The sequence below is a fragment of the Bos indicus x Bos taurus genome, chromosome 3 (assembly GCF_003369695.1).
Source record: "Bos indicus x Bos taurus breed Angus x Brahman F1 hybrid chromosome 3, Bos_hybrid_MaternalHap_v2.0, whole genome shotgun sequence".
NCBI classification, from domain to species: Eukaryota; Metazoa; Chordata; class Mammalia; order Artiodactyla; family Bovidae; genus Bos; species Bos indicus x Bos taurus.
This window is the reverse complement of record NC_040078.1, coordinates 40,547,747-40,564,087: the sequence shown is the minus strand read 5'-3', so window position 1 is coordinate 40,564,087 and position 16,341 is coordinate 40,547,747. Positions and strand designations below refer to the sequence as shown.

Sequence of the window (16,341 nt, the reverse complement as noted above, 5' to 3'; positions counted from 1 at the left end):
GGTTGGATCTCCTTGTAGTCCAAGGGACTCTCGAGTCTTTTCCAACACCACAGTTCCAAAGCATCAATTCTTCGTCACTCAGCTTTCTTTATAGTCCAACTCTAATCCTTACAGGGCCACTGGAAAAACCATGGCCTTGACTAGATGGACCTCTGTTGGCAGAGTAATGTCTCTGCTTTTCAATATGCTGTCTAGGTTGGTCATAACTTTTCTTCCAAAGAGTAAGTGTCTTTTAATTTCATGCATACAGTCACCATCTGCAGTGATTTTGGAGCCCCCAAAAATAAAGTTTGCCACTATTTCCACGGTTTCCCCATCTATTTCCCATGAAGTGATGGGACCAGATGCCATGATCTTTGTTTTCTGAATGTTGAGCTTTAAGCCAACATTTTTACTCTCCTCTTTCATTTTCATCAAGAGGCTCTTTAGTTCTTCACTTTCTGCCATAAAGATGGTGACATCTGCATATCTGAAGTTATTGCTATTTATCTCTGCAATCTTGATTCCAGCTTGTGCTTCATCCAGCCCAGCATTTCTCATGTTCTCCGCATATAAGTTAAATGAACACGGTGACAATATGTAGCCTTGACATACTCCTTTTCCTATTTGGAACCAGTCTGTTACTCCATGTCTAGTTCTGTTGCTTCCTGACCTGCATATAGGTTTCTCAAGAGGCAGGTCAGGTGGTCTGGTATTTCCATCTCGAAGAATTTTCCACAGTTTATTGTGATCCACACAGTCAAAGGCTTTGGCACAGTCAGTAAAGCAGAAATAGATGTTTTTCTGGAACTCTCTTGCTTTTTCGATGACCCAGCGGATGTTGGCAATTTAATCTCTGGTTCCTCTGCCTTTCTAAAACCAGCTTGAATATCTGGAAGTTCACGGTTCACATATTGTTGAAGCCTGGCTTGGAGAATTTTGAGCATTACTTTACTAGGGCATGAGATGGTGGCTCAGACGGTAAAGCGTCTGTCTACAATGTGGGAGACCAGGGTTCAAGCCCTGGGTTGGGAAGATCCCCTGGAGAAGCAAATGGCAATCCACTGCAGTACTATTGCCTGGAAAATCCCATGGACAGAGGAGCCTGGTAGGTTACAGACTATGGGGTCGCAAAGAGTCAGTCATGACTAAACGACTTCACTTTGGGCTTCCCTGGTGGCTCAGAGGGTAAAGCATCTGCCCACAATGCGGGAGACCCGGGTTCTATCCCTGGGTCGGGAAGATGCCCTGGAGAAGGCAATGGTAACCCACTTCAGCACTCTTGCCTGGAAAATCCCATGGACAGAGGAGCCTGGAAGGCTATAGTCCGTGGGGTTACAAAGAGTCAGACACGACTGAGCAACTTCACTTACTAGCACATGAGATGAGTGCAATTGTGTGGTAGTTTGAGCATTCTTTGGCTTGCCTTTCTTAGGGATTGGAATGAAAACTGAAATCCTCATAAATTTTGAGGAAGGAAGTATGGTACAACCACTTTGAAACACAATCTGAAAACTTCTTAAAGTGTTAAACATGAATTTGTCATATACCCAGCAGTTCCATTTCTATCTAACAAAAATAATTTTAAAAATGTCTACACAAATATCTTTGTACAAATATTCAAAGCAGCATAATAGCTGAAAAGTGTACATAACTTATTTCCCTCAACTGCTGAATAAGTAAACAAAATATTCAATCAAAGGAATACCGTTTGGCAAAAAAAAAGAAGTGAAGTACTGATATATGCTACCACATTGATAAAGCTCAAAAACATTATGCCAAATGAAAGAAGCCAGACACAAATGTCACATACTATATTTATTCATATAATTAAATTCAAATGTTAACTTCATTCATACATTTTGTTCACATAAGATGGTCAGAAAAGGTGTATGTATAAAGATACAAAGCACATCAATTGTGTAGGTTTGTGCATGGACTCAGGAGTAGAAATTGATGCAAGCTTTCCTTCTGGGGTGATATAAATATTTTAAAAATGTGATTGTGGCAAACTTCTATAAATTTCCTAAAAATGATTGACTGATAGACTTAAAGAGAGTAAATTTTATGGTATGAAATTAACTCCAATAAAGTTGATAATTTAAAAAATCACATATTTATAGAAATCAGCCAAAATAAGAAAACAAATTATATAAGAACAGGCAACACTGTGCTGTAACTATAGGGAATAGAAAATACTACTTAAAGAAACTGACAGGGGAGATGGAGGAAAAAAGACATCTCTTTAATTAAAGACTTATTCTTGTTTTGATCTAGACATTGAGTTTTAACAAGAACATCATTTGCCATTTTTCCATGAAAAATGGTGGCAATGATAACGTCACAATTTTCCCTTAATTAGATCTTGTTAAAAGCCCTTTGTCACAAGCAAACCTAATCACATGTTTTAAATAATGAGAAATGAAAGGAGAACAAAAATAAAGAGAAAGCACTCACTCATATCAGTACATTAATGAAATTAATATAGCTGAGAATGTCATATCTGGAAGCTATCCAAATGGAAACTCTGTGAAATGTTATCATTTACAATTCAGAGACATATGAATGGCTTCTGCTCACCAGTACATTCATGATTTAAATCCAGATTAATTCCTTATATGCTGAGCCATTTAAATATCAAAAGCAGAAGGCAGGCCTTATTCCTCCCTAAGATTGACAATACAAGCTCATTTACCAGACATTCCTAGGACAACAGATGAACTTACTTTTTCACCCGGAGGACCAATTGGACCTTGTGGACCAGGAAGACCCTATTTTAAAAGAATTTATTTCATACGTCAAGTATCACATCATAAGAACACACTTTTAAAATAGTAAATGATGAGCCCTCTATATTACATGCAATGAGCTGTGAGTATTATATACATCCCCCACTTTCTGCAGAAGATTTTACAACACTGGAGTTGTATACAAGGTACTCTTTTGGCAATGGAACTGCAATGTGATCCTATTCAGAACCCTCCCGCAGGTATCCTGGCATTCCATGAGCACTGAATGACTCATTTTACTCTTAGAAGAAAGAAAAGCCTCTGCAAATTTGTTCAAAAATTTTTTAAAAGGAATAAAATAGAATGAGCTTTGTACATTCATACATAAACTCTCAGCCCTACGTAGAAAATTTTGAGGCTCTCAATTTTCTTGTATAAAGGTACCATCTTACCCCATTACCTCAATAAAAGGTGTGATGGCTTAGACTTACCTGAGGTCCTGGGTTTCCCTGCTGACCAGGAGGTCCCGGCTCCCCTTGAGGACCCTGACATAGGAAAATGGAAAAGAGTCTTTAACAGAACTATTTCACATAATAGGTTTTGTCTTTTGGATTGAAAAATAGTTCCCATATCATGTTTCCCTTTAGAGAATCTGGAAAATCTTGCAAAATATTAATGCTAGCAGAAGAATTTGGCAAAACATTGTAAGAAACCTTAATTTTAGATTTAGCAACAAAAATGGTTTGCTAGTATTAGAGTACAGAAATGAGTTACTTTATGGATGTCTTGTACATACCATGTTCCCTTTTGGTCCGGGGGGGCCATCCACACCGGCTATACCCTTCAATGAAGAAAAAATATACATGAGTATATACAAGTTCAGATGCTACAATAGAAAATATAAAAAACGAACCTAATAGCATGATACCCAGTAACCTAGGGTAACTAAAAGCCATTTTAGAACTCAATGGAAATGAGGGAAAAAGCAAGGTCTATACTCTCCTCTCCATGTCCATGGAGACATCCTGGCAGTATTTTCTACTGTGTGTTGGGAAAAAGAATAAAATACATAAACTAAAAGGAAGAGAAAAGAAAGAAGCAGGTGGAGTGAGTACACTCAGGTAAATTGATAGGCAGCATCATTAGGTCTTAGATTATAATAGTGAAACTTTGGCTGTCTACTGAAAGCTTTTACAGCTTTCTGGCTTTAAGACTCTGGCAATAAGCTTTCCCTAGAACATCGTGAATGTTTTCAACAATACATACAGGCTGTCCAATAGGTCCTGGAGTTCCTCTTGGTCCTAGCAAACCTCGTGGACCCTAGGAGTAAAAAAGAAACAGATTATCAAAAAAAAAAAAAAAGGCCTTCAAAACATGTCTTGTCTTTTAAATAAACACATTTTAATGTAATGTTTTGATTAAAATATTTATTCACCCTCTTTCAACACACCAATAAGGGCATTTAAAATAGCATTTTGTGTGACACAATTACCTAGTGTTTATATTGAGCCAAAAGCCAAAATGAATGAGTGAGTCTTTAATATAGGAACTGTATCTTTGAGTCTATGGAATTACATATGAATCACTTGTGAAACTTTCAATATAGGAAATATTTTAAAGCTTTAAGTAAGTAACTTTGGTGCCATTTTCCAATTTGAATAGCAACGCTGAATCTTATTAAATCTTATAATTCAAACAGACTACACAAAGAGTCTTGATGCTCATTTATTTTACATTTAGGTAAATTCCATCTTGAGAGAATATTCTACTGAGAGAAAGAAACAAACAGCTGGAGGACTATATTAGGAAGGTTATAGAAACCACTTTCATGATTTTTAAAATTATTATGATTTAAGCAAGCATTTTCTTCTCTTCTTCGCCTTCTCCATTTTTTTCCTCCTTCTTTTCCTTCTTCAAAAAAGTCAACAGTATGGTTTACTGTTATATTTACTTGAGAGACTGAGGAGCCTGGTGGGCTATAGTCCAAGGAGTTGCAAAGAGTTGGACACAACTGAGCAACTAACATATACAAACATGCTTTGCCTTTGAATTGACAGGTTCTATAATGTGGCAAACTAGCAGTAAAACTAAGAGGTCTGCTTCTAGTGTGGATCTTTGATTGACTAGGTTTGAGTAAACCTTTCCAACTCAGTTTCCTCATTTGTAAAATTCAATGGAAAAAAGGATATAATTTAATAAATTTTATAGTTATATTTGATATATACTAAACACCTCATTTTTTGTACTAACAGTAGCAAGCACCTCATTTTTTGTTTCCTCTAGTAATAATTGTTTATCCTAAACAAATAAAAAATTCTAGAGGTATTGATATAAAAAACTGAAACAAAATAAACAGCCACAAAAACTAGATAAGGTTTTTTGGATGACAAGTTGTTGTTTAGTCGCTCAGTCATGACCAAGTCTTTGTGACTTGAACTGCAGCACACCAGACTTCCCTGTCCTTCACTATCTTCTGGAATTTGCTCAAACTCATGTCCATTGAGTAGGTGATGCCATCTAACCATCTCATCCTCTGTCGTCCCCTTCTCCTCTTGCCCCCAATCTTTCCAAGCATCAGGATTTTTTCCAATGAGTTGTCTCTTCGAATCAGGGGGCCAAGGTACTGGAGCTTCAGCATCAGTCCTACCACTGAATATTCAGGGTTGATTTCCTTTAGGATTGACTGATTTCATCTTGCTGTCCAGGGGACTCTCAAGAGTCTTCTCCAGTGCCACAGTTTGAAAGCATCAATTCCTCAGTGTTCAGCCTTCTTTATGGTCCAAGTCTAACATCGGTACATAATTACTGCAAAAACCACAGTTTTGACTATAGGAACCTTTGTTGGCAAAGTGATGTCTCTGCTTTTTAATATACTGTCTAGGTTTCTCATAGCTTTACTTCCAAGAAGTAAAAGTCTTTTAATTTCATGGCTGCAGTCACTGTTTGCAGTGATTTTGGAGCCCAAGAAAATAAAATCTGTCACTGTTTCCACTTTCCCCCCATCTACTTGCCATGATGAGATGGGAATGAAAGCTATGATCTTAGATTTTTGAATGTTGAGTTTTTAGCCAGCTTTTTTTTCACTCTCCTCTTTCATCTTCATCAAGAGGCTCTTTAGTTCTTCAATTTCTGCTATTAGAGTGTTATTATCTGCATATCTGAGGTTGTTGATATTTCCCCATGCATCTTGATTCCAGCTTATGATTCATCCAGTCTGGTATTTTGCAAGATATACTCTGCATAGAAATTAAATAAAAGTGTGAAAGCATGAGCCTTGTTGTACTCCTTTCCCAAGTTTGAACCAGTCTGTTGTTCCATGTTTGGTTATTTAACTGTTGCTTTTTGACCTGCATATAGATTTCAGGAGACAGGTATGGTGGTCTGGTATTCCCATCTCTAAGAATTTTCCAGTTTGTTGTAGTCTACACATTCAAAGTATTTAGCATAGTCAATGAAGCAGAAGTAGATTTTTTTTTTTTTTAATTTTCTAGCTTTTTGTATGATCCAACAAATGTTGGCCATTTGATCTCTGGTTCCTCTGCCTTTTCTAAATCTAGCTTGTTCATCTGGAAGTTCTGGGTTCTTATACTATTGAAGCCTAGCTTGAAGGATTTTGAGCATTATCTTGCTAGCATGTGAAATGAGCACAATTGTATGGTAGTTTGAACATTCTTTGGCATTTGCCTTTCTTTAGGACTGAAATGGAGAAGGCAATGGCACCCCACTCCAGTACTTTTGCCTAGAAAATCCCATGGATGGAGGAGCCTGGTAGGCTGCAGTCCATGTGGTTGCGAAGAGTCGGACACGACTGAGCGACTTCACTTTCATTTTTCAATTTCATGCATTGGAGAAGAAAATGGCAACCCACTCCAGTGTTCTTGCCTGGAGAATCCCAGGGATGGGGGAGCCTGGTGGGCTGCCGTCTATGGGGTCGCACAGAATCGGACACAACTGAAGCTACTTAGCAGCAGCAGCAGCAACAGGACTAAAATGAAAACTGACCTTTCCCAGTCCTGTGGCCACTGCTGAGTTTTCCAATTTTGCTGGCATATTGAGGGCAGCACTTTAACAGCATCATCTTTTAGGATTTGAAATAGCTCAGCTAGAATTCCATCACCACCACAAGCTTTGTTCAAAGTAATGTTTCTTAAGGCCCACTTGACTTCACATTCCAGAATATCTGGCCTTATATGAGTGATCATACCATCGTGGTTAACTGTGTAATTAGGACCTTCTTTATGTAGTTCTTCTGTGTATTCTTGCCACCTCTTCTTAATCTCTTCTGTGTCTGTTACGTCCTTGCCATTTCTGTCATTTATTGTGCCCATCTCTGCATGAAGTGTTCCTTTGGTATCTCCAATTTTCTTGAAGAGATCTATAGTCCTTCCTGTTCTATTGTTTTCCTCTATTTATTTGCATTATTCACTTAAAAAGGCTTTATTATCTCTCTTTGTAGTTAAGATGTTATATCCCACATTTTTTTCCTCTCAATTTCCTAAAATTTAATGACAGAAGAGCTGTAAGTATCCTTTTAAAATGTTTTTTCACATAACAAATTACCTGGTTAGGTTAGGTAAGATTGCAATTATTAGTGACTTTATATTTGTAACACCAAGCACTATTCCTCCTAAATAGGGTATTATTTAAAAAGAAAAAAAAAAAGAAAGTTGCTTACAGCTTCACCTGGAAGACCCCTTGGTCCTATTTCTCCATCTTCTCCCTGTCATGGACATAATGAATAGGATAGTGATGTGATCAGACAATGCAACATTTCAGCATGGTTTTCTTTAATGTTTTAATTTTAAATATTTCTTAAAAGAAATGAACTTTCATATACCCTTATTCCATCTTCACCAGGAGGACCAGGAGGACCTTGAGGACCTCGTTCACCCTATTAAAGAAATCCAAATACAATTAGAATTTGAAGTAAGCCAGAATATTTATAACTCTATCCTACAGCTATCCTAGCAAAAATAATGAAACATTTGGTAGAAAAACTTATGCTTTATTTTCTCTCCTGAAAACACTTCAGAGATAAGTCATAACTTTATATTAACTGGCATTACAATTTAGTATGCAAGGAAAACATTCCTTCAATTTTGAAAACAAAAAGATTTAAATAAAATATCCAAATAATTTTCAGACTTTTAATTATTACAAACTAACAGAAAATTATTTTGCTGAAGATTGTCTTCATTCTTCATGGTGCATGGATGCACTTTGCTGATTTTTATTTAAATTTTCTCTGCTTCTTAAACAATTCTCATCAATTCAGCACAATTCTGGAAGACTAACAAAGCTTCAATTTAAAAAAAACAAAAACAAAATTATGTATTTCCCTCAACGTGGCACACAGTAGATATTTTGCTAAACTTTCATGGGACTCTCTTTTCTTTATCTTTCTTTTTTTCACTTCTAATTTTCTTAAAGATTGCCTCACCTTTATTTTTAACTTTTGAAGAAGAGTAATGTGAAGATCTAAAGCTGATCTCTTTTGAGAGACCACATCCTGGCTTAATTTCCCACTAAAACTACTGACTGGATTGCTGTTCAACATTGTATATTGTTAATAAGCCCTAGTAAATTATAAATTCCTGCACTGAATTATAAACTTATATTATCACAAAGAAGTAGTCTATGGTATCTCGATCTACCGGCACCATCTAACAACTATAATAAAATACATTGCCCAGTATATTGTAATATTAACTACAGATTGCCTGCAGGTGTCTTTTGAATATATCCATAGGCAAAATGTAAGAAAGAAATTGAGGTAATTATCAAAAAATTATCAAAAAATTAAATCTCTATACTTGTTCTGTAAATATATTTTGCATATACATAAACATCCTGTAGGAGGGTACAGCAACCCACTCCAGCATTCTTGCCTAGAAAATCATGGACAGAGGACCTGGCGGGCTACAGTCCAGAGGGTCATAAAGACTCTAACAAGACTGAAGCGACTTAGCATGTACACATCCATGTACCTAAAGATTCTGCCTCAACTTATATTTGTGTAAAATGAGTATTTTAATATCTAAAAAATATAATAATATCCCACATATAATTCTACTTATATTTCTTCATGTATCTTTTAGATGTACTAATTTACATGAGTTCACAAATACTTAATTTTCTTATTTCTTAGTGCAGCTATTTAAAATATTTCATAGTATTCTTATATTATCCCTGTATAAAAAACAATAGAATGGTATATCTTACCCTGTGACCCTTGTCACCTGGTAGACCTGGAAGTCCATCAAATCCTCGATCCCCCTGTAAAAGCATCATCATCACCATCATCAACAACGTCATATTCTGAGCTTATTTCTGAACTGTAATTCGAATGTTAAATATTATTTCATATCAAGAAACTTTATTTTAAAATATAAAAACTTCAGGAGAAACTGAGTGAATATACAAACATATGAGACGAGTTCCTGACCTTGGCCCCGGGTTCTCCTGGCATTCCTCTTCCTCCATCAGCACCCGGACGACCCTGACAGTACCAAGAACATGACTAAGCAAAAAGGATTCCAAATAGCACAGAGTAAAAGAAAATAAAATAACTGATGGTTTCAGATGCCCTCAATATGCTCAATGAAAGCAAATCATACCCTTTTTCCAGGTTTTCCTGTTGGACCAGGAGGACCTTGGACACCACGTGGGCCCTATATTAAAACATCATATTTAATTAATTTTATAGAATTCCAGTTCAATAAACTCAATCACATAGAGAAATGGTTTTAGAATTTTATATCTTCTTAGTTTTACCTTAATCACTTTAACACACAAAAAAAACTGTTTCTTGTATAAAAGTCCACATAAAGCAAGAAGATAAGAGAATCAATTTTTCTACATGGCTCCTTGCCAGAAAAAGTCATACTATTTTATTAAGTTTTTATAGACCTATGATTACATATAAACAAAAGGAATGCAAAATGATATTTTAAACTTAAAAAATTCTCAATTACTAAATTCATTCTCAAAACCTTGGGGTTTTACATTTTCCTTGACTGAAAACATTTCATTTCATTCCTCTTCTCTTTCTAATCCCTTTGCTTTCAAATTTCCCTTCTTTTATGGAGATCTTCTCCTAGATATTTATTCTTTTATTGCAAGTATCACATTTGATTGTAACTGTTTTTTGTTTTGGTTTCCATAGTTGAGTCTCCCATTTAACTGTTAACCACCGCAACTTTGGACTAAATCTTTTTCTCCATTATACTTCTACAGTTTAGCACAGTGCCTGGTACACATTTCTGGAGGATGACTTGGCAAACTCAAATTCAATTACTGACTGGTGCCATGCCATCTCAGATTAAAGTTTTAAGGTCCTCAGTATCTTTCTTGAGGTAGTTCAGTACAATGTTATATCAACATACAATGTCTTATTTGTGAATTAATATACATGTTTTAAAAATAAAATTGCACAGCTTATAATAGATAACATACAGATCCATTAGAAATATGACATAGGCCTTCAATGGCACTAGTGGCAAAGAGCCTGCCTGCCAATGCAGAAGGCTTTAGAGATGCAGGCTTGACTCTTGGCTGGGAAGATCCCCTGGAAGAAAGCACAGCAACCCACTCCAGTATTCTTGCCAGGAGGATCCCATGCACAGAGAAGCCTGGTGGGCCACAGAGTCACAGGGTTGGACATGACTGAAGCAACATAGCGTAGCATCTCTTTTTAAGTTTAAACAATATGAATTTAATGAGTGTGGTAGAAAATGTAACACACATTTGAAATTACAAGTAATTATTATGATAGCTTTGACACAATGATTATAGAAACATGAAATTAAAGTTGCCTAATAGTTAGAGATTAAAAGAATATAGCTTAAAAATACTGTAGAAAAAAATTCTATCCTATACCCCAGCTGGACTGCAAGGAGCAATAATAACAGGGCAAATTCTGTTAGTTTTTAATGAAAATGATCTTTCATTTGATACTGCATCTCACTGGAATTAAGGAAAACTACAAAGACCATGAAAATTGCTGCAGCATGTTTTCAAATTCACCCATTTTGTAAAGAGGTGAGTTGGATCCAGAAATTCATAAACTGTAAAAGGCTAAATTTCCTAACTTTTCAATATTTTTATTCAATCTTTTTATGTAATTCTCAGTTAAGGTACAAATGCTTTCCATCCGTTTATGACAATACTTAATAGGCATGAAAAAAAAAACTCTCACATTCTGCGTCACTCAAATATCTTTCTCAATTTAGGGGAATTTTTTTCTCATTTCAAAATAAACTGTGGTGCATCCAAACATGGGAATATTAACTCAGTAACAAAAACAAATAAACTACGGATGTGCTCATCAACTGCAACAAATTATGCTGAGTGAAAGAAGACAGTTTCAAAAGATTACATAATGTATGGTTTCATTTATATGATATTCTTGGAAACATAAAACTGTAATGGTGAAGAACAGATCAGCAGTCAGTCAGCTATTAGCAGTAGGAAGAAGATGTGACGGTAAAGTGGTATCAAGTAATTGTTTGGGGTTCTGTAACTGTTCAATATCCAAATGATTGTGGGGGTAGTTAGGGAAAATGCATATAGGTGTTCAAATTCACTTTTACAATATAATATTGTTAAAGTAAAATCGATTTTTTTTAAAAAAGGAAAAAGTAGATGACCATTTGAAAGCTCCTGCAGCCAATCTGAATCTATACATATTGAGTAAACCAGGAAGCATTTTCATTAAAAAAAATGAATGAATTTTAAAAGTACATGATACTTTGTTGTCAGTTTTCTAAAATAAGTATATTCCATAATGTGTTTACAGTGTATGTTTCTATCTACTTATCATTCAAGGAAAAATAATACTTTAAATTTAAATACTGTAAATATATTGTAGGGCTTCCCAGATGGCTCAGTGCAGGAGACTCAGGAAACAGGGGTTCTCTCCCTGGGTTGGGAAGATCCTCTGAAGTAGGAAATGGCAATCCGCTCCAGTATTCTTGCCTGGGTAAACTCATGGACAGAGGAGCCTGGTGGGCTGCAGTTCATGGGGCCTCAAAGAGTTGGGCACGACTGAGACTGAACACACATGCATGTGCAACAATATGTGAGATCTTTCTTAGAATTTTAGCTCAGATGTTCTCAGTTTCTCTTGATTTCCTCAGCTCTACAAAGGATTTAAAGTAAGCTTCTTTTAGATATATTAAATATCCTTTCTGAGAGAATTTATTAGATTTGGTCTCCACATTTTAGGCTTGTGTCAGGGTTGCTATAAGTACAATCGCAATGGTTCTGCTTTGCTCTGTACAATTTTAAACCAATTTAATATTCAGGAGACCTATTACTATCAAGACTTTACAATTCTAGCTTATTATCTTCTTCTAATATTATTTAAATTAATCAAATTATTGGTAGTCAACTAACCATTAGAGATTTTTCAATTAAAGAAGTTGATGTGAGCTGGAAGGCCATGTAAGTAATTTCTTTACTCCTAAAACAAATGGCAGACCCTTCAATTACCATAATAGATAAAATAAATTTAAATATTAAATAAGTGACATAGATTAATTTTTACCTGAGGACCTGGATCACCCATCTCACCTTTGGCCCCAGAAGAACCAGGCCCACCCTGTAGAGAAAAAGTGAAGATATATTCACTTAATTTTGTAATTCTCTAATCAGTTATGTCCTACTATTTTCACTTGAAACAAACATTATTCAAAATACATTTCTTCAAATATGATTTAATTAGTTAATACAATAAAATTTTCAAGTCTTCTGAATGAAACACATCTCTTCTCAGATTTTGACTGTATTCACATGTGGGAACTATGTTTAAAAGCTTATATTTACTGATAATCACACAGAAGCCAATTTCATGAGCTCACACTGAGATATTCTCTAATGTGTATGCCATCAGAGCACTTACCACCATACTCAGGCATTATTTATCATTACACTGTGGTGCAGTACTAGAGAAAACACATTTTTACAGACTCGGGTACACACTGAATCCATTTATACAACTTGGAAACATGCTAATGCTTTTATACTCAGAAATTTCTGAAATGCTGAATTCTATAGCAATAAAACATCAAAAACAGATGCTATTGCTATCATTATAATGTCCTGAAATAATGTTAAAGCATTTTTCCTCTAGATTGTTCTGTATTAATTTTCCCCACAAAAATAAATCCTATGACAAAGCCTCTTACAAATATTTACATAAGTCAAGAAGTGCAACAAAAATCTGGCACATTAACTGGAAAAAATATAAAATCACTTTATAAAAGTGCTGTGAGTTTAAAAAAAATAAATACTAGGCCATTCACCCTCCTAAAGAGCTTTAAAACATTAAAATTGAACATAATGATAATAGTTACTTCATGCTGAAGTATACTTTGTGTGTTTAAAAAGTTTCTGATTTATTTAAATCAATATTCTACTAAATATTGCCTTGAATCAAAGTGCAAAAAGGCTAAAATTATGCAAAGCCTGAAAATGCTAGGTGTTGAGAGCCTCCTGGTGGCTCCAAAGTAAAATAACTGTTAATGTGACTGCCAAAAAATATGGCAAGTCAAGTAATATGAATATTCCAGTCTTGAAGATCATGCTTGTAATCTTGCAGTTAAATTTCTTCAAGAAAGAAACTGGAGTTCTACATTAAATGAGATTATTATTCAGACCTGAATGCAAAGAACAGTTCAATAATCTAATTAATTTATTACATTGTATATCTGTATATAAGCACTATCTACTTAACAGATTATAATTACTTTGCCCAAACACTTATTCTAAAAATTGTCATGCAATCATTGACAGTAACAGAAAAAGCAAAAGAACATTTTCAAGATTTCCTAAATATTTTATAATATAGATCTCCTTTTATCTATAAAAGCAATTGGAAATAAATAATTGAATAAAGGAAGTGCTCATGGAAAAAATGAAAATATTTATGTCTTAAAATATTGCTTCTTTTTAAAATCTTAATATATAAAACATTTTTAGACTCTAAAATTAAGATTATTGACAGTCTGTAATAACTTTATGTTTTGGAGCAATGAAAATAGAAGAGAAAATGGTGAAAACAAACAACGTGATTACTTTCTCTCAATACCTACCTTTAATATTTTAGGAAGCTAAAACACTCTATAACAAAGACTTTAGTAATAAAATCAATTAATCTTGGATATTACATTGAGAATAGTAATGTAATAACATGGGTGTTAATGTTTTCCCTTTGCAAACATGCTGTGAATGTCTGGCCCTAAATGACTGGTGAAAACAGAACAGCTCAATGTAACAAGCTTTCATGGATTCTGTTCATCACTGCCCTTACCCTATATAAATCTACTAGATTTGTATTTGTCAGGATGATAAGTAGGAAAATGCCTTTAATTTTAGAGATTCTAGACTGATGTTTTAAAATTAAACAATAGGCAGTGTTTCCCAAGCATTCTTGAACATAAGATTCAGCCTGCTGCCTCATTAAAAATACATTTTGTCAGTTCCAACCCTAAATCTGCCTCTCCAACTCTGAATTTGCCTCATCAGAGTCTCAAGTTCCAGGCTCCAGGAACTTTCACTTTTAATAAAATATACACATGATTCTTCCACCCCCATATCTGTAAAACACCAGCATATTAGTGATTTTCCTCAGTCATGTAAATTTGTTATTACTAATAAGCAACTAAACATTAATTCTATTTCTTCCTTTGTTAACTGACATAAACTCTTTCATTTCCTTATTATATTTTGTAAGGCAGAGCAGTAAAACTATATGATAAATACATAATAATGCATTTAGAAATGTGTAATTTAAATTCTGTGGAACATACTGCCAGAACACATGTTCCACATGAGCTCGTATGATTGAGTGTATAGCCCTGAAAATACATAAAATGCTATAAAATTTCAAGAATGAATTCAAAGAACTATAAATATCTGGAAAAATACATAAAAAACACTTGAATAAATTACATGAAGAAAACTAGCATCCCAATAAGGTCAATAAAACAGAATTAGAAAACTATTTAATTGATCATATTTGAATAAAAAAGTTTTGCTGTGTCTAATCAGCAAACCAAAAGTAAACTTTTAATGTTAAGCATAATAATTTCTATAAGTACCATTATTTCAATAAAGTATATTGCACATATAAGATCATATCGAAAGCATAGTATAGCTTTTAATATCAAAAACAAATACTTAAATTATAAATTATTCCATCAATTTTAAAATCAATGTAAAACTAGGCTGGAATTTTTCAGTTCTTTTCTCTTTTTTAAAAAAAATCTTTTGGTGTGTGTGTATGTGTGTGTGTGTGTGAATTGCTATAGTCCTTAGCATTTGGTAAATTTCAAAATATTTGAGATTATTTTTTAAAAATATAGACCACATTAGCTTGTCAGTAAGCTTATAAGGAAAAACAAAACACATTTTCCAAGAGCCTCTGAAAGACAAAATAGCTTTTCTAATATCTGAAACAATTCATGAAATACTATAGGCAACTTAAAATTTAAACCACGTCTCTTGTTTTCTCCTAAGATTATGGACAATTTTTCATTAGCCTCATATATTTTTGCTTTTTTATCAATTCTTTTTAACCTAAAATTAAATCTCAAGAATTTATTGTAAAATTGAAATTCAATAGCTCTATTGTACAAATAATTAGTATTGTTTTAAAAGTTAATAATTGGATATGTGATTTAATTATATTTTTCATTGTATTATTTGAGAACTTCCTACGGCAATTTTTCATTAAAATTTACTGAGGACTAAATTCAAATAGCTTCTTTTAAATGGAAACAAAATGAAGTGTAAGTCTATTTATTTACCTTACTTTCACCAGCCAGAGATATGAAAGTTGTGACCAAAGCTCACAAGGAACTATGAATACAGGAATTTAAATATATAAAATCTTATTGGATAACCTACCACAGGACCCGGTCTTCCAGTCAGACCCATTGGGCCAGGTGGACCTCTCAGAGCAATCTAGAAAACAAAATAAAGCAAATTCAGGAACGATACCTTGGATGAGCATATTAAACCACAATAATTATTTGTACAAGTTGCCCTTGAGTAACAGCGTGATCAACAGAGGCATAATAGCTATGTAGAAAGGGTGATTACTGAAGAATCATGTTTCTAAAATGACAATGACATAAGTATCAAACTTTTTTAAACTGTTGTAACTTATATAGTCTTATACTATATATTTATTATTTATCTAATGATAAAAGTAAAAATATATTTTAATATCTAATAAGAAACTTAATATCTGATCATTTTTCTACTCAAATGTACATTTAGAATATTGCATAAATTTCTCTTCAATATGTAGGTGCAATTCTCATTGAAAATACTTTCAGTTGTGAACAATTTGAGATGCTTTTTAAGTAAGTTTTCTAGCAATATCTTACAAAAAGCTATGACAATTCAAGCCAAATAAAAGCAAAATTGATCAGGAAGTGTTAAGATAATATAGCTATTTTAACAAATCTCAAATTTAGTGCTTTATGGAAAAATACATTTATTTTATAGAATCATAGACATAATAGACTGATTACATGCACTATTGACACTGAATATTAGAAATGTGAAATTAGCACACTTGTAAAGCTGGAACAATTAGAGTAAAAAGATAAATATTTGACAGGTG

The 16,341-nt window shown here is 34.0% G+C and overlaps 1 protein-coding gene across 2 annotated transcripts in view; it reads right to left on the bottom strand.

Annotated features, from left to right (window-relative positions):
- The window catches only part of COL11A1 (collagen type XI alpha 1 chain), a 223,393-nt gene that overhangs the window by 120,543 nt on the left and 86,509 nt on the right, over positions 1-16,341 (bottom strand). For both annotated transcript variants that reach the window (XM_027536365.1, XM_027536366.1), the window contains exons 14-24: positions 15,618-15,674; positions 12,256-12,309; positions 9,326-9,379; positions 9,154-9,207; positions 8,931-8,984; positions 7,546-7,599; positions 7,384-7,428; positions 3,975-4,028; positions 3,505-3,549; positions 3,200-3,253; positions 2,706-2,750 (exon numbers count right to left, since the gene is read on the bottom strand). In XM_027536365.1, coding sequence (XP_027392166.1) covers positions 2,706-2,750; positions 3,200-3,253; positions 3,505-3,549; positions 3,975-4,028; positions 7,384-7,428; positions 7,546-7,599; positions 8,931-8,984; positions 9,154-9,207; positions 9,326-9,379; positions 12,256-12,309; positions 15,618-15,674 — 570 coding nt within the window. The remainder of the gene's footprint in view (positions 1-2,705; positions 2,751-3,199; positions 3,254-3,504; positions 3,550-3,974; positions 4,029-7,383; positions 7,429-7,545; positions 7,600-8,930; positions 8,985-9,153; positions 9,208-9,325; positions 9,380-12,255; positions 12,310-15,617; positions 15,675-16,341) is intronic.